Below are 24361 nucleotides of genomic sequence, written 5' to 3' on the forward strand. Positions count from 1 at the left end.
GAGATGTTTTCTTCAAGTTAAAAATCTGAAGCTTTCTTCAGTATGTTTGTTATCAAAATAATTCTATGGAGATTTTGTTTGATGCAAAAGATCTAAGAGATTTTAGGTTTGTATACGTTTTCTTTATTTTTAATGTCCAGGTGACCAAACCAGCCCAGGAATAGCATGAGCTTACAGACAAAGGGTGATAAATAAGATGTGTAAATGTAACAACAAAAAAATAGTCCTTTGTTAGTTCAGAGAAAGGGAGATAAGTTGTACAACTTTATTATCAGAATATTTACCATTAATTGGTGTAATTGCTGTAACAACTGGTGTCTTAGTTAATGACCAGGTAAATGCACAGTTACTATTCTCCTGGCATCGAGTTGGAACATTATTAATAAAGGCAATCACTTGAGGAGTTTGATGATATGTTCGCAACAGGTCCCCCATGATTGGATTCAGCCAAACACCACCATTGGTGAGTGTGTTGACTTCTACCTTGACATTGATGCCAGTTAAGCCACTGCTATTGACCTGATGAAGCAAAAATCATCAACTTACAACTATTCAAATGTTTATGAACAGATTTTCAAGTTGTCTTTCTAAGAACATTTTTTTTCTTGAACTGTTAATATTTTTTAAGACATGAAAAACACAATTTATATGTGAATCTAGATTACTACAGTAGATGTGCCAAGGCATGTTTGGGTATATAATATAGATAGGCCTATATAGATTTTTTTTTGATGTGTCTGCTTTTGTCAAGATATAATTTTTCCCTATTGGGTGTCAACCCCAAATGGATGTCATGCTGTGAAGACTGCATCCCCTACCCCCTAGTGATGCCATATATATCATATATTTTATTTATTTGTTTACATTATTACATTGATTATACATTATTCATAATTAATAGAGTAAAGTACCTTAGATTAACAATAATCTTATGGAATATATTACATTTCAAAACATAAACTGACCATCAATAATGGTTGATCTCCAGGGAGCGATGACATGGTCACTGTAAATGTAAAGGCTGAACAGGTTCCTGAAGCTTTCACATCAGCAAAGCCAACAGACATTGAACTCAATGCACCAATCAAAGGATCAGGGGACACAATGTCAGCTACTTGAACTGGATCTACACAGATACATTGATTTCATTTCAAAGGAATGGTTAGATTAATTTTATGAAATAGAACAGATATAAACAGTTATTTAGTAATTAATACATTTTAATTTGATCCTTCATGTCTGAAAAAAAAACAGCCATGTTTTTTTTATATTTGTAGAAAAAAAAAGGTTTACCAGGTGTTGTATCACCATTAAATGTTACACTGTAACTGCCAGCTATAGGAGGGGATGCAGCTGATACAGAAGAAATATTGACAACAACAGAGCCTCCATTACTGATGCTGTATGTGGAATCAACTCCTTCCTATCATAAGTAACAAAGATTTCAATAAATGGAAAATAAAAGCTGTAGACTGGAGTGATAATGTAGAAAAAAACTAACAATTTAATATACTAGCTTTGTATCTCACCGTTGCAGAGGCCACTCCAAAGAGAGGGAAGTTGTAGCCACAGTTGTGAGGCTTCAGAGTGATTTTGTAAGAGGGATAAACTCCACTAACACTGACTGTGTTAATAAAAGCTCCATTGGGTTGAACTTGTGGCATTCGCAATAAGTCGATATATTCAGCTGATGAGTCAAAGATAAATCTTATTTATTTATTTTTGTTTTTTACATTTTGAAATATCTTTTATTTCAACTTGTAGCAAAAAGTAAAAAAGTAAAAAAGTAAAAAAGTATATATATATATATAAATAATGGGAATGTCTTAGATTCTGAAGATTTAGGATGAGTGTAGAGTTTCACATGACTACACAAACCCAGTTGCAATCTGGATATATTCCGGCATCTCATGCAGACAAAGCCGTTGTCTGCTGGGAGTCTAAATACTGTTTTATGAAAGTATTTGAATAGTTATTAAACTGAATTGAAGTTTTATTTTCATTATTTCAACAAGCAATTTTGCACTTGACTATATACTATTTTAAAGTAACATTTGAATCCGTCAATGGAAAGTAGTATTTAAAAAATCTGAAAAGAATGGGAATTGATCTACCTTTAACTGTTTCTAATAAGGACACTTTGTTAAATATCAGCTGATCAATGTAGACATCTTGAGATGAATCCAGATTTACAACCACAACATATTCAATTTTGACAGCAGTTCCAGATGCTTTAGAATTAAATAGACTAAGTACATCACCACACCAGAAAGTCCATCTGAAAGAAAGAAAGTAATAGCATAAATAAAAAATACAAATAACGCCAGCTTCAAGACTCAAGCAACAATGAATTAATTATTTTTATTGCAGATGGACATTGAATTATTAATTTCTGACTTTATTTTGTACCCCGATTTATTTTTTAAGAGGAGAAGAAAATCATTTCAATGCTTTAAATATGATATGTTTGTTAATACAATGTTTGTTCAGTTCTTTTTTCTGTAGCAGTTGGTAATATGTAATTGTTTATGCATTGATGTATATACAAGCTTATATTAAAAAATCAAAATCACTATAAAATTTCTTTAATGTGTTATATTGTCTTTTTAATGTTGTTTTAAATATTCTTTTTTTATTGTATAAATGAAGTTAAAGTTCATTGGTTATCATTTTTGTTTGCAACTTAATGCAGCTGAAACAAAGTTCTAACTATTTTTTTTTCAAAACATAAATGTGTTAATTAAGGAAATATAGAATAGAAAAGCTTAGAACAAATATTCTACAAGTTAAAAGTATTTTAAAAAATAAATCTAATTACCTTACTTTACACATCAAAATTTATTATCATTTTTTTTTATTGAAATAGAAAATTAAACCATTAAGACTCACTTATCAGGTGTTTTGTTGGCCATATAGAACACTCCATTTGTAGTAGCATCTTTAAAATTTGAATCTTTGTATGCAAAGTAAACTTGAAGATAGTTCAATTTACCTTTGTATGCCAAACACATCTGAAAACAAATTGAACAGACAAAGACTTAAAGTAAAACCTCCTGTAATTATCTTAATTTAAAAACATACTAATGTTATTAGATAGGCCATTAATGAATCACTTACAAATTTATTGCTAGATGTTGACACAGACAAACCAGTAGTTGATCCTTTGTCATATGCATAGGTAGGGTTTTTGGCTGCGTAGCGTCCACAAAATGGTTCAACATTTGATACTCTACGAGATGCATCTTCATAACTATTTACATAAGTGCCAGTTGTCAGTATTGAATGACATCTAACACTGAAGAGTTCCTCAACAGCCACTTGTACCTACCAAGCATCGTTCAATAAAACATCAAAAGTTAAAATTTAAATACAAGTTAACATCAGACATACACAATAATTATATGTAGATGGCAAGAGTACAAAGCATGAAACTTTCAGCCCTACCCTTTTTTTAAAGGTTTGATAAGAACATTCCACAAAATTAAATTTTAGTATTTTCAAAAGAAAGAAACATCTTGAGTATATTATGTTTGCTTCAATAATAATTTGAAAGAGCCCATTAAGTTTCCACCATTTCACAAAAACATGCAAAATTTGACATCACTTTCTTTATTGAAGAACAGAGAGTTTCATCTAAAAGAATTAAACAAAATTTCTAGTGTAAGGTGTCGGTCTCATTCAGACAACAGAATAGCAAGTAGATTGCTTTGCTTGCAACATACAACACTACTTAGCAGTCCATTCTTCACTAAAAACATGATCAACATTTAATTTACAACTATTACAATTTTTTTTTAATGAAATAAAACAAAAGTCACATTCGGGTCACTTTAGGTTGTTAACATTGTGCCTGGATTTTTTTTTTAATAAGCCCAGAAATGTACAAAAAAAAAAAGAAAAGAAAAAAAGAAATGCAAAATAACTTAAATTATAATAGAAAAAATACAAAACTTTGTAAGTCAAGGACCTGAGGCAACATTTTTTTCCCATAAAAATTTTTTTTTTTTAAATATATTTTTTTTAATCAGAGATATTGAGGTTTTTAGTCAAATAAAATTAACATGACTATAATTTTGTCAGATATACAAGGTCACAGGCTGACTATTAAAATCTGCCAGTAAACCTCTTGAAATGGTCTGGCTTAACAATGTTTCATCTTTTATGATACCAATGAAAGTGAACTCTGATGGAATGTCCATGTAGAGACAAAAGATTTCCAGGTCTCTTAAATTTCATTAATGATTTATAGACTTGTTGATACTAATAAAAAATTTCCTTAATTAAACTTGGTGTGTCAATAAAACATGTTTATTTAAAGAAGTTTTTAAAAAGCTGTATTTTTTAAATGTTGGTTAAAATTAAATATATATTGAATCATTTGACTTACGCTAACAATATAAATAATTTAAAACTATGTTACCAATTTGAATAATTATTGTTCCTTACCTCAGTGCTGGTTGCACCAATCTTAATAGGTTTGGTTGGGATATCATCCATGGTTAAAGTAAAAGTAGTTAATTTTGGTTTTCCTAAACCAGTTCTCTCTGCAGTAAATGTTGTGTCATTCAAGTTACTGCTAATCAATTTTCCTTCAAAAGTGCTTATTGCTCCTACAATGTGTATCAAGAGTAACAATACATATTCAATCTTTGAGCAGAGAACTTTGAACTGTATAGATATTATGAAATGTAATATTTTCTCTAACTCTATAATAATATATTTAAATATAAAAAAAATATATCTATATTTTATATCTATATACATATTTAAAAATGTGAAATTTCAATTACCTTGTGTTGAGTCAGATGTTATTGTAATTGTAGTTTGGCTAGAGCTGACCTTGACATCAGTGCTCACAAGAGATATCACACTTGGAAGATTTTTCAACTCTGTCAGGAGATTTGAGCTTGTCAGCAAATTTATCTGAAGAGGAACTGAAAGTAACATTTTAATTTTAAATTATTGATGAAGTACCAAATAATATTTTTTTAGTAACAAATTCACTTTTGATATCTATTAGGATCATTTTCTATGTAAAGGATGGTTAGATAAAAACTATAGCAGAAATATTGCTTTGATGAGACATGTGACATAAATGAAGTTAACTATTATTGACTAGTGATTTCCCCTTATGACGGCTGTATCATCTCTGTGGCATTTTACATCTGGAGAGATGATCTTTTCCCTTTGCAACTTTTTGTGTAACTAAAGAGACCAAGCCTTGATACACAGCTGCGGTCACAGGTTGGGCATATGTAATAACAAAGCACCTTTGCATTTTCTTCTATCTTTCTGCTACTGTTGTGTATGGCATCTGCAACCTGGGACTATTTTTAGCTATGCTTGCTAATAGGTCACTAATTGGTCACATAATAGAATAAATACATCAATATGTGAAACAATGCTTTTCTTTAGAAGCAATCATATGTAACAAGACACATTCAATGCATTACCTGTAAATACTCCATCAAGCCCTAAAACAACAAAATCTCTGTTATTCTCAAAGACAATTGTTTGAACATCCATGGTAGATTCACTAGCAGTGCCTGAGGTGACTACATTGACACTCTACAGAAATGAAAAGTTATATTACAACATTTCATTAAAAACTTATGAAAAACTACTAAAAACACAAAAATCATCTATTTATACTTTGTCAAAAAAAAAAAAAGCAGATTCGTAAATATAAACATGAATGAACCTGGACTTCATCAATGACAGATGATGTAAACACAATTTGCTGTACTTCATACGCTGCTAAACCAGTCTTCTCAGGAGTTAAATCTGTTTGCATTGAATGAGCAACAAGGGTCACATATGAGTTGGCTGCATTGCTCCCGTAGTAAACTTCTGTATAATACCTTGTCAACAAATAAAAGTTATCTTTGTGAGGAGAGGTATAAAAGCAATTGCATAGAAATATTATTAATATAAATATGTAGTAACTAAAAAAATTATTACACCATTAAAACTAGTTGAAACTATCATTCTCAAACAGATTGGCAGCTTTACACCATTTTTTGTCCTATTGAGAAGAAATATTGATAAACTATTGTTCAGATAACAAAATGTATTATCATATTCCTCCTCAAATAAAAAGAATTTTTTTTGTATTGGTGATAGCAAAGTGTTTTTTCTTTCAAAAGTAATAACATTTTCAGAAATTATCATAAGTGTTTTATTTTAATAATATATTTCAAATATTACATTTAATAAATCTCTGTTCAATAGTTAAGTGCAAAAATGAAATGTTAAGTTAAAAAAAAATGTCAGCAGTTACACATAGGACCATGACACTAGTCTTAAATAAAATGACCCAAAGCTTACTTCTCATCTGCAAGTAAATAAACTGGAGATGATTCACTAGAACAAGAACTTCCTGTAAAAATGTTCACCTGTAACAAAGTTGCAATCACTTTTTTAAATCACCATTAACTTAAGATCAAATGAAGATGAAGGCATTTAAAATGTAAGGTCCATTAATCATTTGCTTTTTTGTTTTGATTGTTTTTGTAATGGCAAAAATATGTTCAGATATTCATGACACACAATATTAACAATTCCAATTTTATAAGAGTATAATTAAAGAAATGAACAGTTATCAAAATCTTAAAAATGATTAGAAAACATAGTGTTATTTGCTAATAAGAGTTCTACCAAGGCATAAAGTATTTACTTTCTCTAATAAATTGTTGTTGTTTACCTTGTTGCTTGGGTCAGTGTTATTGCTTATGTACAGAGTTGCAGAGCTAGCAGCTTTCACACAAAATTTGTAATAGCCTGAGTTCAATGGGGCAAAGTATCCCACCATTTGTAGGGCATGGGCCCCCATGTTAGATGCTGACCAACTACTCTGGTCAATTGTTACTACAGTGGCTTTACTCCTGTCTATGCTACTTGCATCAGTTGTTCCATTTTGTATGTAAACATAGAATCCTCTATTGCCTATAACAAAAATAAAAACAACCACTATTGAAAGACTCTAACTAAGAGTTAATTGCATTGACATGTGAGTTCATGTGTACATTAATGTGACAAGGAGAATATACTGCCCAATTTTTAGCTTAACCTGTCAGTTGGCTATTTATTTAAAAAATGTGACAAAAGGGAAAAAACAACTATAAAATTGGGAGATAAATACAATTTTTAAAGCCTGAAATAAAAGTAAATAAATTAATATGGAATTAGGGGCAAAATAAGCAGAAAATTCCAGCAAAATTAAAAATAACATTGTGTCAATTTATGATTAGTCAAAAATATGTTTAAAAAACACAGCAAAGCTATGCTGGAATTGAAAGCACACATCGCTATGATATAAAAAAAGCCAAGAATAATATGAGTCAGCTCAATTATATTTCTATTGTAAAAATACTTAACTCTTTCAATATACAAATTGTATTACATTCTAATAATTTAAAAAATCATTTGTGTATGAAAGATTATATGTCATAAGTCAAGTACAGTTTATGTCATTCATTTTTTTTTACTGTGTTTATATCTTTTATTTGCAAACCTGCATCACATTAAAACGACGCAAGCAGCAAATTTTGTCAGCCCAAGCACAAATTGTGACAATACACATTTAATCATTGACAATCATTTCTTCTAACCTGAATAATGCTGGATGCTTCCTGATGAATCTTTTGGTGTCCTACATGTGATTTCTGTGTCAGTGATGGGTGGCTGAACTCTGCACTCTTTATCTTTAAAACCCAACAAAGTAGAAGTCACACTCAAAGTAAATAATAATTGTGTAAAAAGGACACAACTATTTAACTTAGCTTTTAAAGTAATTTTTTTTTTAATAATAAAATCATCTCAAATTGAATGAATGTTTTACTTACCCCCAACAAAGACCTTTGCTTTAGCCTCAGTTTCATCAAAGTATTTTCCTTTAATAGTTAATAGTGTATTTCCTTCTGTGCTGCCTTCATGCAATGACAATTCAGAAATCTCTAAAAGAGAAAAATATTAACAATGCAATGTAAATCTCTGAATAAAAAGTTCTTTACAATGACTAGTAAAAAGTAATGATGCTAGTTTGGATATCCCAATTTTACTACATACAATCAAGGTTGCGCTACTTAAGCTTATAAACTCTTTATGACATTATTTTAACTAAAGCAGCTTTGCACTCACTACCAAAAAAAAAATTAGGGAAAAACTCAAGATGGCATTCATTCTATCAATTGAGATTGAGCCCAATTGATCAAATTATTCTAAAAAATCAATATTCTTCAACTATATTAAGCATATGGTTACAGTTTGTACATGTCATCTTTTGAAGAAAGAAAAAGAAGGAAAAAGAGATATTTAACAAATGCTCAAAAAGAGGACATTTTTTCCTCCATGACCATTAATTATCCAAAGTTGCAGAAACAAGCTGAATGAAATTAATGCTTGCGATGAATAGATGACAAAGATAGTTTTAACACAAATGATGGCTTCACTTGTTTTACAAGTGGTATACCACTGAGACGAATAGGTTGTATGTGTAAATCAAAAGTAGATACTGTAAAAACTCCATAATTGTAGATGGAGTTAATTGGTCAGGATTTACAGCTACAAGCACTATCAATGAGAAGGTTTAAATAGTTACCTGTAAATGTCTGATACATTCCAATACCATTGCGATGGACTTGTTTCAGTGTACTCGCAGGTAATGATCTGAAGTAATATGGAAAATTGTTGAAAAAAAAATTTACATTGTTAAATTTGTAACAATAAAAACTAAACAAAAAAGCTTTAAAAAAAAAGCAAAAACTGACCTGCCAAACTCATTGCTGACAAGAAAGCTGACATCCTGATTACCTGTTTTATGTAAATTTATGTCAGATTATTTGATCCTATAAAATTTCTCATTTCCAAAAAAAAAAACATTACCAAGGAACACACAGGTTCCTCTTATAGCAGCATATATTCTCCTTACTATCTACATGCACTGTCGTCCATAAGTAAACTAAACTCAGGCTAGACTTGTGATGTGAGGGAAAGAAGTTTCTCATTGCCTACATCATGACTTTCATACTCAGCCCACTCATACATTTCAATATCTTAAGCACATCATAAATTGTCACAATGTAATCGGAAGTAAATTGGAACTATCTTATAACCTAAAAATAATCTCATCTAACATCAAATATTTTCAATCCACAGACATTATTTTTGCTCAATAATGAATTACCTATATAAGTTCCTTCTGTTTTGCATTTCATATATCCATTATTACCATCAAAGGTTAATCCATAACTGCAAGAATTAAAGGAGATATTTGATAATGGTAAAGTATTTAATGCTAACGATTACAAAATAATACTAGTAATTATCTTAAAATAATACATGTTTTGGATGCTCCTTCAGAATTGAATATTTTTAACATCATAGCCCAAACCTCCTGCAGGACAGTAGAGGGTTGCAGTAGGTATACGCCAGGTAGACATGTAATTAACAGAACTTATAAAAACAAGGGAAAAAAAAGAGTTTGTTTTAAACTTTATACCACAAGCATAATCCTAGACATTATAACAACCGATAAACCATCAATGAGTTACTTTTAACTAATAAACACTATTATAAACTTTTAATTAAATTAATTTGTGTAGGTGCTTTTGCATATATTTAAAATGTGTTCCTTTTCTTTGTCTACAATGATGTTAGTTTCCCTGCTAACTCACAGAGTGTCATTCTGGATGTCTCTTATCTCACATTTCTGTCCACCAAAATAAACTCTGAAAAAAAAAAAGATGAATGATAACCAGTAAAGGTACAGTAATTCTGAGATTGGAGCATTTATCTGAGTATATACATTTTTTTTCTTCAGCAACCAGCTATGCCCTTGTCTTAAATTTTGTGTTGTAATAAACTCCAGAATGTGAGATTCACTGGCCATAGACATTTGAAGAATTACATAGCTTTCTCATTTTCCAGTTATTTGCTTTTAAAGAGGCAATTTTTTCCCCTCCTTTTATCTTTTTTTAGCAAGTTGATGAATCTTGACTAGTGTCTATTTACCAGATGCTAAATTTTTTGTCTTCTCTGATTGTTTACACCATACCTGAGTATCATAGCTCGTGTCTCATCAGGCTCATTAGCTCCATATTTGTCAGTGATGACATTACCTGTTAGCTCAATAAATTCACCTGCAACAATTTGATAATGCATTAAAGATAACCATCATATTAATTCATAGGCCTATAAAGTTAATAGAGTTAGATCTATATTAACTATAAAGATTTAGTCTGTCAAAAATTACTCAATCTAATTTTTATTATATTTCTAGAAGTTAGATCTATATCTACATTTATTAAAGATATAAATAGATTTAATTCTAGATCTATACCGACTATAGTGACTATAGTTGGCCTCTTTATCTGGATCTAAATCTATATTGTTATAGCCTACATATTGTAACATAGGGAATGTCAAAGTGGTGGCTATATGTTTGTTTGAATGGTTGAAATTCTCCTGACTGTTGTAGATCTATATCGTTATGTTTGACCACTTTTGAGCCATAGTTCGGGAAATGACGTCTTACTTAACACAAAGATGATCTTAAAATTAATGTGACGATCCCGCGTATTACACGTCACATGTGTGAGCGCTATTGATTAATATTGCCTATTATTATTATTACCTCGAATATTCCACACATAGAGTCTAATTATATTGGCCAGTGCTGTCCCCTCCGGGCTCTGATTGCAAGAAAACACTTTAAATTAACTAAGTTTAAAATCAGCCTTCCCCACTCATGCATTTTTCTTACTAAATCTATTAGTAAGTAGGCCTTATATAGTGGCGTCACTTGGGGGGTGCGGTCCAAGTAAAAAAAAAGGCTCTTTGGGAATAACTGACAATTAAAAAAAAACGATAGTGGATAAATAGTGGAAGATGTTATTCCAAATTAATAAATAGATCTATAGAAGCTCTAGCCAAGATGAAAGAAATGTTACAATGTGCCAGTCGAATGATATACACATTGATCCTTTTTAACGCAGAGCTTCAACTCCTACTGGAAGCAATCATTGATGAAGTAGACACATTTGGAGCAATCCAACCAAAAATTTCTTTAATTTAACAACCGATAATTTATTGTAGAAGTCAGTTTCAAAACATTGGCGTATATGATGATTTTCAAAAAGGCGACATTCAAACAGAAATGCCATGTCTGATAAGAAATCTAAAGGCAGTAAAAGTTATTTATGAAGAAAATTAAAAATCGATAGTGCATGATTCATATGCTAGCTACTAAGACCTTCAAAATATCTCTAAATCATTTAACAAAGCATTCAACCGTTCCATTACCATCTGATTATACATAGCGTCATGTAAAAAAGGATTTTAAATTAAAGTTAAGAACTTTTTGAGACAAAGGAATAGATGACACTTTCACAACGGGCAATTTTATTAAATTAAAGACACAAAATTTGATGAGTTAATGATAAGTTTTCAAATTTGAAATCCAGAAAAAAACAACAACAGTTTAATTTACTTATGGTTGCATTGTTGAGAATTTGAACTATAGATGTCTGTTTTGGACCCCTAAACTCAAGAAAACATTAGGAAACTGGAACAGACAAAATAGAGCATAACAAACGAATATTCACATTTGACTAGAGTAACACCTTTAGTAAAATCACTAAATTTAGAAAGTCTGGAACGGGTTGCCTGAGCCAGTCAGGAAAACCAATGACTTGGCAGAATGTAAGTCATTGGTTAACATGCATGACTAGATGCATGAGACGTAGGACGTCATTATCTTCTTTTTTAAAGTAACGTCTGTATTATATAAGTTAAGATAAGATTAAGGATGAGTGCAGTTTCATATGACTACACAAACCTTATGAACTAAAGATAAATTAAATTTTAAATTGAATTTTAACATTTAATAGGCACTCAATTTAAATTTGTTCAGCAATCAAATAACGTAGGTAATTATAAACTGTATGTATGACAGTTCAACAAACAAACGAAAAAAAAAGGATTTTTTTAAAAGGGGGTTTGGAAGGGTGACACCCTGAGCTGAACGCACCGGGTAACACCCACCCTAGCGACACCACTGGTAGACCTATAAGCTATAAGTAGGCTATAAGAATTGTAGATAGACGCCAAAAGAAAGAATTTCTGAAGCTCAACTACAAATGTCTTTATGCTACAGCAAAAGGGCTTAGAAAAGTGAGTTTCCAGTAGATTCTACTCAAAAGTGAAATAAAAAATTAATTACAAGTACCAAGTACAAAAAGACTTAGATATATAACAGCCGGGCCTAATAAGGCTTTAGCAACTTCAAGTGATGGAGATTACCTAGCCTAATAGATCTAATAACCAAATTAACCAGTGTAGATAAACGCGCATTAAGAACGCCGTCGGACATTGGTTATGGCTGCGCTAGAGGTGGCAAAATATGTATGTCATACTGCATTCCTCATTAATCTTAGGACTCGAAGACGAGCCTTATTATCAATGGAGTCACTGGGGGGGGGGGGTGCGAGGGGTGCGGTCCGCACCGGGTGACACCCTTTTGGAGGTAACATTAAACTGGAAAACTTATATCTTGGCAAAAGCAGACACAGCAAAAATGAAAAAAAAAATCTCTAGATATATGTTCAAATATGCCTAGACACTTATAGACGGTAGTTTAAGTTTAAATGACACAGCACAACGTTAAATCATTTCTGTCTCAAAGTATAACAAAGGAAACCTGTTCAGTTGATATTAAGTCTGTTTTTAATTTTAATTAAATTTCATTGTAAAAATTTGCAATAGCAATTGAATAAATGTCATAAACTGTGGAATTTTATATTATAATCGAATTGACACTCATTTTACATTTGGATAACAATCAATAAAAGTGGGTAATCAGCTCACTTTATTGGTTTATTTGAAGAAAGTTGATGGGGGATGGGGGTTGACAACCGACAAAGGTGACACCACTGCTTATTATTAATGGAAATGCTAGATCTAGATGCAGACGAACATCAAGGGTGATAACTCATTGCATTTGTAAATGTTTTACATGCTACCGAGTTGAAGATAATCTACTTCCTAGTCCAAACCTCCCTCGCGCACACTCTCTTACAAGGCGACCTTGCTCACTGACATACACACGCACAAATAGTCCACATGAAAAGCAATTCACCTAAAGTTTTGTTAGACTTAATAGAGGAAACATGGTAAACGGCAGGGTCGGATTTGTGGGAAGGCAGGCGGGGCCACTACCATGAGATCTCCACAACAGAGGGGCCCCAAAATAGAGAAAAATCTCGCAAAATTTCGTTCGTTAACGCGAACTATTAGTTAGTTTTAGATTAGTTAGTTTTAATTAGAATTAGTTTTTAATAAATTATATTTGAATTTAGCAAATTACATTTTTTGTTGAAATAATTTTAATCGTTGACGATAAATTTTTGAAAGGCTTAATTTAAAAAAAAAAATCTTTTTATTCGGAAAAAAAAAATAAAGGGGCTGTACTCCTTCGTTTCATAGGGCCTTCAAACCTCCGAATCCGGTAAAACGCTTAACTGCAGAAAGAAGCTTTCGAGGTTAACTCCCCATGGTGACATCAGTTTGAGGGCTTAAGACATTTCATAAGATTTGTACTAGCAAGTAGATATAAATAAAACTTAAACGTCACTATGTGGCCACCTACTGCATGGCGTTGACTGCAAAGCAAATTGGCACTCCCTAGGCTTTAGAACTCATGAAATTGATGTTATTGCAAAGACCCTTGATATCAAGAAGAATTTTTAAAAAAATAATTATAATGAGCCTCGAATTGAACTCTTATTATGGATTTTAAGTCATGCTTGATTTTCTTTGCTGACTGCATGTAACATTTGTTGAATTACTTGTGACCATTGGCGTTATTCTAGAAATATTTACCTCTGTCCACGTACATTGAAATGTATTTGATTCATCTTGAAACTAGATCTCATTCTATATACCAGTACTATTAGAATGCATATCTTGAATAAATTGATCAGACTCATTTGGTTTTAATAATAACACAATATAGGCTAATTGCTTTTCTACGTACCAGGTAGCCCGGACGAGGGTTTCAATGTCAAGATAGTAGGTGTGCAGTCAGCTGAGACCTGAAATATTAAGAGATAACTAAGATTTAAACAATGACGAGGTATTTACTATGTATGAGTAGGTATATTGACTGATCTTAAAATATACGCTATTTCTTCCGCATGGGGGCGTACTTTGCCCGATTCCGTCCGAACTACGACTCCCGATGCCGTCACTGTAGAGAGAACGTCGAACCAGTGTCGCACGTGTCTGAGCAGTCACTCGACATGTATGGTAGCTAAGAGGCACTACGCCGAACGGCCCAGTTTCTTGCCAAAGCCCTACGGGAAGATTAGTCCTTCCTGCTCTGTTTTTCAATAGGAGTTCATCTCAGCGAGGCCGGAGATCAAGCACCACGAGGAAGTCCTTAGTATTCTTACCTGTGAAAAATGTCATGGTGGGTTGAATAAGGGTTGAAGAGCCTTTCCTTATTCCTTACTATAAATTACGTACAGTACGTCGAGAGCCCACTCGAGGTTTTATTTTTCACTTTGCTTATCCATTTCCTATAATGGACTTTTACGTGAGGGTACCAGGATGAGGATAGTAAACGACTACACCGGACGTTGCCATCAATTTTGTTCATCGCTTTTTCTCCACCTAACATAGAATGTTCACAGAGCACGCTGGTCAGACTGGAGACAGTCGTGTACAGTACATGTGATCGTGTCGTGTGTTGTAGATGTGATCGTGTCGTGTGTAGTAGATGTGATCGTGGCGTGTGCAGTAGATGTGATCGTGTCGTGTGTAGTAGATGTGATCGTGTCGTGTGTAGTAGATGTGATCGTGGCGTGTGCAGTAGATGTGATCGTGGCGTGTGCAGTAGATGTGATCGTGTCGTGTGCATTACATGTGATCGTGTCGTGTGCAGTAGATGTGATCGTGTCGTGTGCAGTAGATGTGATCGTGTCGTGTGTAGTAGATGTGATCGTGTCGTGTGCAGTAGATGTGATCGTGTCGTGTGCAGTCGATTTGATCGTGTCGTGTGTAGTAGATGTGATCGTGTCGTGTGCAGTAGATGTGATCGTGTCGGGTGCAGTAGATGTGATCGCAAACAAGTTTACTCTTGCTTTAAACGATTATTTTGTATTCAGAGAATATAACATATAAATATTCAGATTTGATTATAGTAACTTCATTAGTTAAATCACTAAAAGACAGAAGAATAAAACTTGAAGCAGCTAAATACGTAAAGCAGTGCTCCTTCTTTGCTAGTGCCATTAGAGAATGGAATAGGTTGCATGAATCAGTCAGGAAAACCAAAGACTTAAAAGAGTTTAAGTCATTGATTAACATGCATGACTAGATTGACACGTGAAATGCGTAGGACGTAATTATCTTCTTTTCTGTAATGTATAAGATAAGAGAGAATAAGTAATTAGCAGATCATAATTCTGGTATTTGTACAATTTTACCTGTATTGCTTATCAAACAGCGGGCCCATGGGTGTACCCGTTGAAGATTGTGTGAACACAAACTTTCTTTGCGATTTTGTTTGAAAGTAAAATTTCTTGATTTACTAATATAGACACAAATGGAACTTATAAAACAATAAGCAGGGAGGTTGCTTAAAGTTTGGAATTTTCACCAGTTACTTGTAAATATTATACAAGGAAGTTAATAAAGATTTGTACGTTACCTAGACTTATGCTAGTCATATGCTTAATAAAAAAAATATTTAAATTACGTAAACCTAAAAACTATTATGTTTAATAACAAGAAAAGGTACTAAATATCAAAGCGTTGTTACCGAAAATTGGCAATTATTAGCCTTTGTGCAATAGTTGGCGTCAGGCACATCCACGCCATCCACAGAAACTTTAACTTGATACGTTCCTATAGGCATTGGTCTGAGGAGAAAACGTAAACAACGCCTGTACTATTTACTCACGTCACATGAAGTAACGACATGGTGAAACGTAGAAATCAAAATATATTTTTAAAACACGTTTATAACAAGGCTTATCATAAATACAAACATACTTAAAGTAATTCAGAACCTCTGCAAGGAGGCCACTAGTGCGGTGTGCTGTAACAATAACTTTGGGGTCTGGTTTAAAAACCACAGTTGGAGTAAGACAAGGCTACCTACTCTCACCAACTCTTTTCAATATCTTTTTTGAAAGGATAATAGAAGATGCTCTAGACGGCTATGAAGGAGGAAGAAGAATTACAAACTTTCGCTTCGCGGAAGACATTGATGGCCTAACAGGGACAGAAGAAGAACTAGCTGACTTCCACAGCATATGATTTGCAAATAAATGCCGAAAAAACAAATTATGACCAATAGCCAGCAGGACTTTAAAAGGGCATCAGCATGGGATGTGAAAAGCTGATAAGTGTCAGTAGTTTTAAATACCTCGGGGCTATCGTCTCAGATGAGGTAACCAAACCCGAACTACTGGCCCAAATCGCACATTCCACAACAGCACTGGCAAAACAATATGGAGAGACAAAAGCATAGCCCTCGACACCAAAGTCACACTGATGCGCTCCCGGGTTATGGCCACATTCTTATAAGCTTGTGAGTCTTGGACGCTGACTGCAGAGCTAGAGAGGAGGATCCTAGCCATGGAATTGGAATGCTACAGAAAGATCATAGGTATCACATTTAAAGACCGCATCACAAATGAAGAGGTTAGAGACAGGGTTACTGCAAAGATCGGTCCCCACGATGACTTGCTAACTATTGTTTAAAAAAGGAAATTAAAACTCTATGGCCATATTACAAGGTCTTCGGGGCTTGCAAAGACCTTCCTTCAGGGAACTGTACCAGGAAAAAGAAGAAGAGGCAGACATAGAAAGCTATGGGAAGACAACATAAAAGATTGGACGTGCCTACCTTTGAAAGAGGTTCTATTCAAGGCAAAAGACAGAGACGCATGGAGAAAGACGGTTGACAGATCTTGTGTGATGCCACAACGGTCCAACAGACAAAGGGATATGTTAAGGAGAAGGTGTATGAAAAGGGAAGAACCGAAAAAAAAAATAAAGCCATAGATCTCATTACTGCAATTTTAGCTCCCTTTTTCGAAATAAAACTAAATTAACTAATTACCATTAATGAACCTCATTCACCAATCGTAAACAAACAACATTTTGCCACGTTACTATACAAATTACGCAGTCCATAAAGGCTGTCACGTGATACGTAATTTTCATTGTTTTATCAATATTATCACGTGGCTAAATGTTGTTTGTTTACGATTGGTGAATAAGGTACATTGATTAACTAATTGAATAACCTTTTAATTGATTCATCTATCGTCATCGACTTTGAATAATTGTGGGACTTGATTCGAGAATGGGAAGTGGAAGAATAAACGTGTACAAAATGTGTACCAGAGAGACAGACGGACGGAGTGAGTTAATAGAAGCTTTCTAACAAGAATTGTAGAGCATAATTTATGAATCTAGCCTCCTGGCAGTATATTTATTTATGAATCTAGCCTCCTGGCAGTATATTTATTTATGAATCTAGCCTCCTGGCAGTATATTTATTTATGAATCTAGCCTCCTGGCAGTATATTTATTTATGAATCTAGCCTCCTGGCAGTATATTTATTTATGAATCTAGCCTCCTGGCAGTATATTTATTTTTATGGAGAGACTGCCTCCCTCTGCTAGTTAACCCAAACGTGTCTTCTTGGTTCACAATTAGATCTTTCAGTGTTCAACTAAATTAGCATACGTTCCATAATCAATGCATTCAGAAGCCAGTAACCAGTAACTCAGAATACGCTCCAGGATCTACCAATACTTACTGAGTGTAACATGTGATCTGCGTCTCATGGGATCCATCAGGGTGAAGTTCACAAGAATAACTGCTTGTATCTCCAGCCAAAGTCACCTTGCTTCCCAGCTGGTCATTGCCATCTCCAAAGTTGAAATAATTGCGAGCGAAATCTGGTCAATAATAACATAAGAAGATAAGCCATTTCGAGAAAAAATGCTCGCGAGTTACGGCCCCGATCAACAATGTGAAATGTATTTTACCTAGACGCCTATAAAGTTAAACTAGTCAGAGCTAGTATATTTATATGGTTAGAATTGAATAAAGAATAAACGTTATTTTTTTTTTACTCAAAGTTTATCATGGTTTGGAGTTAGGTGATCGTCGAATGCTAGATTTACCGACTTAGCTCTCTCCCAAAATTTCTTTTCAGAAAATATTTGTGTGGTTAATCACAAAAGAAATAAAATCGTATTCATTCAATAAACTATAAACATTTATCATGGAAGTTTTCATAACTATCTGTATACATTAAGAAACGTGAGTTAGGTTTGACTTTGTGAAATGACTCTACACAAAAAGACCCAGTTCGATTACTTACTCTTCCCTGACACGGTAATTCGTGTCCCACCGTTGATGCTTCCACATTGTGGTGTCAGTCCTGTCACCTGGGGAACTGTTCAAAATAAAACAAAAAATATATCAGCAGTGTTCAAAAGCAGAAAAATGCGTTTTCAAAAGAAAAAACAAGCAAAATATGAACAAGGTTACATAGACAGTTTGTGTGGAAACACAAACTTAAAATCGGCCCCCGAAGTGGTCCACCCAGGCAGGCTTCAATATTTTCAGAAAGAACATCCAAATGAAATTATATCAAAGACAAATGAGAGATAAGAATGGAGAAAAAAGGTTGACAGATCTTGTGTAGTGCCCCAGCGGTCCAGCAGATCAAAGGATAGGTGCAAATTAATGCAAAGTTAGATGTCAACTTGGCCTAACTAGTTCCCCTTTCGGACCCTGTGGTCTATAGTCTATAGGGCAGATGATGTAAAGTTCATCTGTTTTTGTGGCCTACGGTTAACGAGGGTGTCATGTGCACAACGACCAACCGTCTTTACTTTTCCTTAACTAATGTTAGGTACCCATTAGAGCTGGGTAGACTCAGAGGCGCCCAAGGATTCCGAAGTTGAAAATCCCAGTCTTCACTAGGATTCAAATTCGGGACCCTCGGTTCGGAAGCTAAGCGCTTTACAGTGCCTCTCCTGGTCTTCACTTGACGTAATTGTTTTGAAAATGCCTCATCTCTTATTCGAATTTTCAAATGCATTTTACCGTTAAAAAATTTTGTAAAGAAAATAAAGTTTATAAGATTACTATTCGTTTTAAATTAGGTCTAAATTATAATGCATACTAATTAGCTTTTTCTCTTTGAAAAACTGCTTGCATAGGCCTAACTGATTTTAAAAATTAGATTTTTCGCTTTCAGGAAAAAAAAAAGTAGCCGTTGCATCAGAACTTTGAATGGTCTAAAATATTGTGATGTCGGATTTTCAATATCTTTTCTAGTTTACGAGATCTAAACGGGACGGACGGACAGACGGACAGACATTTCGCACAAAACTAATAGCGTCTTTTCCCCTTTCGGGGGCCGCTAAAAATACTGTAATAAGAAAAAAAAGTTTATACTGAGTGAAGGGAGAGCACTGTTCAATTGTGCCATTTCTCTACTATTGCAAATTTCTCTTATTGATATATATATAAAACCAAATGAATTAATTTCCACTAATTGATTAACTAATTGGTTAATTTTGTCATTGATCCGAGCATTGGAAGTGAGAGAGAAAAAAATGTAAAAGAATCCACCCAGACAGATGGAATGAGTTAAATGTTTTCAAAAAGAAGAGCTCAAAACTAAGTGAATAGGTGCTAGATTTGTATCCATAGGCTTGACAGCAGTTCTTAACATTGGAACATTTTAGCATTAGTTTTGTATTTTAGAGAAATGATTGTAGTGGACTACGTTGGTAAAAGTTGTTAATGGTTTAGTGTTGTCTGTCTGTAAGGTTTAAATCTTTAAAAACTATTAGCTCTATTAGCTCTGTTGAAAATCAGATGTCATTATCTACACGTTTGTGCAACACAAACTCCCATCGGGTTTTTAATCTCATAACTCCCTTTATCATCTGGTTTTTAATCTTATTAGATATGATACTGTAATGTCGATGATTAAGTCCAGATTTTGAAAGTTTCGAAACTTGGTCATGGCGACTTAAATACGCTGATTATATGGCTCCTTATGTCTCGGAAGACAATGGATGCGCCTCGGTGAATCAATGACTTTGGTTTCGAGACGGGGAAGAATCTGGAGTGACTGATCAAGCAGATTCTGGAGCGGCAGTTTGCCACAGTTCGTGCATGTATATGCATCTGTCCTAGGGCTAGTTGACAGGGCAGCTTTCTTCTTCTTTCTATTGACTGATGCAGCTTCGTTTCTTTTGCACTCGGCGAAGTTCGTACCAGCCCTTGCAGTCTGATTACGACAAAGTGTAACACCCTGCGACTCGTCTATATTTCCATTTTCATTTGTCCGTAAAATGGAGTATATGAGTATATGAGTATATGAGTATATGAGTCTATGAGTCTATGAGTCTATGAGTATATGAGTATATGATATTCGTAAATTCTAGCTCTTCTGTTTTGAGAGATAGGTGTCCAGCTATGAACAACGTCAAGTGTCCAGCTATGAACAACGTCAAGTGTGCAGCTTTGTCGATCGTTTTACTATGTAACAATGTTTCAAATGTCCCATGTAACAGGCTATACTTTCATTCTGAATGTGGCTCATAATCAATAATATCAGTTTGCATTGAGCAAGAAAGAAAACAAGTTAAAATATTTAAAACAAAAAACAAAACATAAATTGACAGAAATTGCATCCATTATTTTGGATAAATCATGTCATTAATTTTTTTCCTAGACTATACTTTTTTTTCTCATAGATTTAGACTAGCTGGATGTAAAATATAAACAAAAAAATACTTTTTAAAAAAAAGCTTATATTGAGTGAAATTGTATCAATTATTTTAAGTTTTAATAGATCTAGACTAACATTAATGGATTTCTACGATTGAAAATATTTTTATCATTACTGTATTTGTTTAGCGTAATGTTCATAACCCTAACATGTTCAGTGTGCTATGGTCTACGACCTCACATATTTGTGTGGATCAACTGGGGAGGGGGTGGGGAGAAAGAGTTATCTTTAAGAAGGTTTTCTTGCCGTGCTGGATGTTTAAAAGCAATTTTTTTTTATTTGCTCAAATCTAAATTAAAATTGAGGGCACACGCCTCCATGATAATGGAAGGCGGACGCGCTAGCCATTGAGCTATACAAGTACTTATAAAAAATAGAAGGTTTTATATCTTTTGTTAGTTTAAAAATTCTTAGCAAACGACATAATGTTCTACACAAAGCTCACCTACCCTTAGCAAGTACTGTCTCTTTATAAAACACAATTAATTAATTACGATAACTGATAAAACAATTGGTCAATTTTTAGATTGATTCAGGTGTTGTTAAGGACAAGGAATAAATTGTGCAAAGTTTCAACTTGGAAGTAGGAGAACAAACGTGAACAAGAATTTGTAACAGAGAGAGAGTGGGTTGATATAAGGTCTGTAATAAACAATTGGAGCGATTGAAATTAGTGTTATTAAGTGTTTTTGTTAAGCGCAACTTTGTATGCTTATAGAATGATAAGTGCGCTATGGTCCAATCACTTTTGTAGACCATTTGGAGTTAGGGTTTCTGGGAAAAGGTTTCCATGCTTCCTTTTTTAAAGTTGCTTGAGTTTTAATTCGAACTCGAGGTCTTACTGATGGAAGGCCGACGCGTTAGCCACTAAGCTAATCCAGTACTTATAGAAATAGAGGGTTTCATAGTATTAAAAAAGTCTATAGTAAAATTTTTAACGAACATCTACCCAATCCCCAACTGGTCCACATAAGTGATTGGATTATAGCTTACTGAGCATGCTAAAAGCATGAAAATTGTATTAAACAAAAACAATTGATAAAAATATTTCCAATCGCACAATCTTATCATTGTTTGTCTAAATGTTTAAAATATCAATAACATGATTGATTCTAAATAATTGATACATTTGCACTTTATATAAGCAGCTATGACCCATTGTGCCTGCTGCTGTATTTTTACATATCTTACGTCATTCCACTCTGTCTGGTCAAAGGTTTGTACACGTTATTTCTCTGAAACTCATCTCGGATCACACTGAAATTTTGCACAATTATTTCTTTTACCTGACTACACAATAATCAGTGAAAAAAAAATTTAATAAACTATTGGTAATTAATTATTTTGTTTGGTATCTCGAACAAGGGAAAGAAATTGTACTTGACTGAAAGAGTGGTATAAGCTGAATTAGTTGCCTTGTTAGGTCGCCGCTTCAAAATAAGTTTGAAACAAACAATAGATAACTATACAATCTTCTATTTTTCAGAAGCACCTCACTAGCAAAGTGGTTAATATGTCGGTTTGGGGAGGCTTGAGTTCGAATTTAGGTCGTAGGTCGTTCCCTTTTTTTTAAATTAATAAATACATTTAAAAAGCGATTACGGTAAAATTCCCCCAGATATCCCTTCCTTTATCCCTCCACCCATTTTCCCAACTGACCAGATACGTGATGGGATCATAGCGTACTGAGAAAGCTAAAAGCATGAAATAACGCTAAATATAAACAATTGGTAAAAATATTTTTAATTGCGCAGATTTATTGTTGTTGTTTATGGTTTAGTTAGATCTATTACAAATTTAATGACATGATTGATCCAAAGTAATTGATACAATTACACTTCGTACAAACTTTGTTTTTTTCTTGAAATATTTTCAATGTTATTCTAGTTCTTGTTATTATTGCCATTATTATTTAGAGAAGAGAGAATTGCAGCCTACCAAACATGTGAACTTTGCAAGAATAGTATCATTAAAATAAATACGTTTTTATATTTCAATTAGTATTCCTTAAAAAAAAGTTCAATAGTTTTTGCTTTGTTTGTTTAAATATCTTGATTCACATTTGAACGTCGCCGGAAAAAAAAAGATGTTAGTATTAATTTGTATAATTTCCTTCTACAAACTTTGAGTTACTACTCTTTTTTTCAAAGAAAAAGTACATTATTTAAGGTAAAACAAGTTAGAAAAAAATATTTCTCACCTGCTGTTTCTCCAGACCTAATAAAGACACATACTATAATTAAAGACCAAATCGGATGAGATTTTAACTTCATGTTTATCCCTAGAATGATTGCTTAGAGAAGTGCCACCGGTATTTATAGGCCTACTGCTGGAGGAGGGTCGTTCGACGGTGTAACCCAATCAGGCATGACTGCCAAAATCAATACGCTCATTTAAACAAAACAATCTAGTAGCCTAAATGAATAGCCGATTGTTGTCTCTTTGTAACTAGCCGAGGACAGCTATGTCTTGTCACTTCTAGCCACAGAAGAAAAAGATTATGGAGAGCAGTCGACATGATTAACTCCAACAAAGAAAACTATTATTTTATATTTAATATTTTTCCTGTCAGATCTCCCGCTTGGCTTTTTACCTGTTGATCTGAAGCTCAAGAAAGGATTAGCGATTGATAATGCCCCCCGTTACGTCATCAAACGTTTAACTGAATACGTCTCATGATTATCAATTAGAATGATTAATAAAAACTAAATAATTAATCCACAGCTGATCGAGATTTTAATATTTATATTCCCCGGCAATCCAAGCTAAGTTTATAACTATCTGTCAATCAGACGACCTCGTGACGGTTTTTCGATATTTTCATTAGAAACTTTAAAATGCAAGATTAAATTTGAATAAGAGACGGAGCTTTTTCTTTTTCAGACAAAGATTTTTATGATAATTAGAAAAGTAAGAGAAATTAAACACAAATGTGCATTTCAAAACAAAACAATGACATTTATAGTAAATCCAACTACTTTTTAGTATTGTTGAATCCAAAGCCTCTATTAGTTTATGTAGCCTACGTTCAACTTGACAGCTTTATGAGATGGGAAAGAAGTAGGAAGTTGATAAATGGTTGATGACTAGGAATTAAAAAAATGTTTTTCTCTTTAGGCTAAACAAATATGTGTGTAAGACAGTAGTAAGATGTTACTAGCAATCGATTATTTCACTGAAACCGTAAACATCAATTTGAAGGTGTCAGGCTCAGCTCGGGCATGTTTTGCTGTGTCATTAAAAAAAGGAGAAAAAAACCAAAAAAACAGGCCAACCATGTCGATGAAGAATGATAAAAAAAAGGACTGAAACCAGATCGCCTGCCTGACCTTAACAATGAGATCAATCACAAAATAATTTTCAACCATAGCCTAGTAGGATTTTAGTCAAGTCTTTTGTATATTTTTATGACTTGACGAATTTAGTGAATGCCCTGACCTTGACACGTACAGAAAGGTTAACCCCAATGAAGTTCAGATTTTTCTCTTGGCAAACATGCCTAAAAAGAGTTGGGGTGGATTGGG

The 24361-nt window shown here is 33.4% G+C and overlaps 1 protein-coding gene across 2 annotated transcripts in view; it reads right to left on the minus strand.

Annotated features, from left to right (window-relative positions):
* LOC106067830 (fibrocystin-L-like) overlaps positions 1–23142 on the minus strand; it is a 62575-nt gene extending 39433 nt beyond the window's left edge. For both annotated transcript variants that reach the window (XM_056037576.1, XM_056037567.1), the window contains exons 1-25: positions 23038–23142; positions 18405–18479; positions 17835–17976; positions 15821–15920; positions 14033–14090; positions 10055–10139; positions 9675–9728; positions 9185–9249; positions 8769–8811; positions 8600–8667; positions 7845–7955; positions 7611–7703; positions 6704–6945; positions 6328–6395; positions 5702–5861; positions 5454–5568; positions 4791–4934; positions 4447–4610; positions 3118–3324; positions 2890–3011; positions 2115–2278; positions 1530–1687; positions 1294–1423; positions 966–1126; positions 285–519 (exon numbers count right to left, since the gene is read on the minus strand). In XM_056037576.1, the coding sequence (XP_055893551.1) occupies positions 285–519; positions 966–1126; positions 1294–1423; positions 1530–1687; positions 2115–2278; positions 2890–3011; positions 3118–3324; positions 4447–4610; positions 4791–4934; positions 5454–5568; positions 5702–5861; positions 6328–6395; positions 6704–6945; positions 7611–7703; positions 7845–7955; positions 8600–8667; positions 8769–8811; positions 9185–9249; positions 9675–9728; positions 10055–10139; positions 14033–14090; positions 15821–15920; positions 17835–17976; positions 18405–18479; positions 23038–23110 (3037 nt within the window). In that variant the 5' untranslated portion in view covers positions 23111–23142. The remainder of the gene's footprint in view (positions 1–284; positions 520–965; positions 1127–1293; positions 1424–1529; positions 1688–2114; positions 2279–2889; positions 3012–3117; positions 3325–4446; positions 4611–4790; positions 4935–5453; positions 5569–5701; positions 5862–6327; positions 6396–6703; positions 6946–7610; positions 7704–7844; positions 7956–8599; positions 8668–8768; positions 8812–9184; positions 9250–9674; positions 9729–10054; positions 10140–14032; positions 14091–15820; positions 15921–17834; positions 17977–18404; positions 18480–23037) is intronic.
* Positions 23143–24361: the final 1219 nt, after the last annotated feature.

Source organism: Biomphalaria glabrata, chromosome 1, assembly GCF_947242115.1.
Source record: "Biomphalaria glabrata chromosome 1, xgBioGlab47.1, whole genome shotgun sequence".
In the NCBI taxonomy this organism is placed as follows: domain Eukaryota; kingdom Metazoa; phylum Mollusca; class Gastropoda; family Planorbidae; genus Biomphalaria; species Biomphalaria glabrata.